The sequence below is a fragment of the Arachis ipaensis genome, chromosome B08 (assembly GCF_000816755.2).
Source record: "Arachis ipaensis cultivar K30076 chromosome B08, Araip1.1, whole genome shotgun sequence".
Lineage (NCBI taxonomy): Eukaryota > Viridiplantae > Streptophyta > Magnoliopsida > Fabales > Fabaceae > Arachis > Arachis ipaensis.
In genome coordinates, this window is record NC_029792.2 from 692960 (window position 1) to 694494 (window position 1535).

At 35.7% G+C, this 1535-nt stretch overlaps 1 protein-coding gene across 1 annotated transcript in view; it reads left to right on the forward strand.

The window, feature by feature from the left end:
- The window catches only part of LOC107610300, a 1572-nt gene continuing 825 nt past the window's right edge, over positions 789-1535 (forward strand). The window contains exon 1 of the mRNA XM_021108462.1: positions 789-1535. Coding sequence (XP_020964121.1) covers positions 1017-1535 — 519 coding nt within the window. The 5' untranslated portion in view covers positions 789-1016.

The window sequence follows — 1535 nt, forward strand, 5'->3', positions numbered from 1 at the left end:
TCCATAATCCAAAAAAAAAAAAAAGGAAGTTTTTTTTTTTTTTTTTTTTCATTTTCTTGAAATATTTTCTTTTCAGTGTGCTGATTAAGCATGGCCATCATGGCAATCCAAATTACATGAGATAAAATTAAAATGAGTGGATACGGAAGGGCCAAGAGAGTAACAATTAGGAAATACTACATATTTAGATCCTCTAAATGGAGCATATTTGTATAGTGGACAAGAGATGAAAAACTAATCATTTAGTAGAACCCACAAAATTATATTAAAAATAAATATCGAAATTAACTTTTAATTATTCAATATTGATCAATTTTTTTATTTTTGTAACTCTTATTTTATTTTGGAGAATTTAAATTAGGTAGAAACTTAGGTGCAGTCGACTTCACGTGAAGTTGATACGTGAAAGCCGTTAGATGAAAATTCAGTCAAATCATCTGACGGCTCTCAGTATCAACTTCACCTAAAGTCGACTTCACTTGAGTTTTCACCTTTAAATTATTCTAAATTTTGATACACTCACCCTGAATAATGTAAAAATTAAATAATGAATGTGTGTATATACATTATCCTAAGACCAGTGATACATTATTATTCAAGTATCATCAACTAGATAAAGAAATCATGATCATAATTAATTGTTAATGCAGGTGAACCATACCTTTTCTTGTAGCCACAACTACCAATCAGCATGCATTGCAAGTTATTATTAGTCCAGTTGCATTGTATACAGATTATTACAGACCTCTGATTTGAAATAAAAGCTACTACTCGACTCATCACATCCTTTCCAGAAAAATCTAGTGAGTTCACGATCTTGAAAACTGACATTCCAGTTTCTAAGATCCACACATGTACCATTGTCTCATCCTTAGAAACAATAGTAGATTCATTATAAATAGGATCCTTCCTTCATTCTCCAACAACTTAATATATTCACTGTAGTTTCATTATTCAATATCAAACCTTTTATATATTTTCTCTCAAAGTAACCAACTTCAATTCAATTCAAAAGTATGGCTCCCTGTGGAGAGAGTTTCCCAAACCCTAATTTTGGTAGGAACAATATTGCCAAGCCACCGAAGCAGTCACTATGTAATAACAATCATATTCAAAGAACCTTCTCAGACATCTCGTTCGAGCTCGCGAAAGAAGAGATCAATGATTTGAAGACACTTACGCCCATAAGTGAGGTAGAGGATGCAAAGTGCGAGTGTTGTGGCATGTCGGAAGAGTGCACGCCGGAGTACATAGGCCGCGTTCGTGGCAAATTCTCCGGCAAGTTTGTGTGCGGGTTGTGTTCGGAGGCGGTGAAGGAAGAGTTGGAGAAGAACGGAGGGAAGAAGGAGGAAGCACTGAACTCACACATCAATGCTTGTGTTAGGTTCAACAAGTATGGTAGGGCTTTCCCTGTTTTGTTCCAAGCTGAAGCCATGAAAGCCATGTTGAAGAAGAACAAAATGGAAGGGAGAAGGGCTAAGTCCTTTAACCCTAGGGACACCAACAATGGACCAAAGAGAGGATCCATTGCAAGG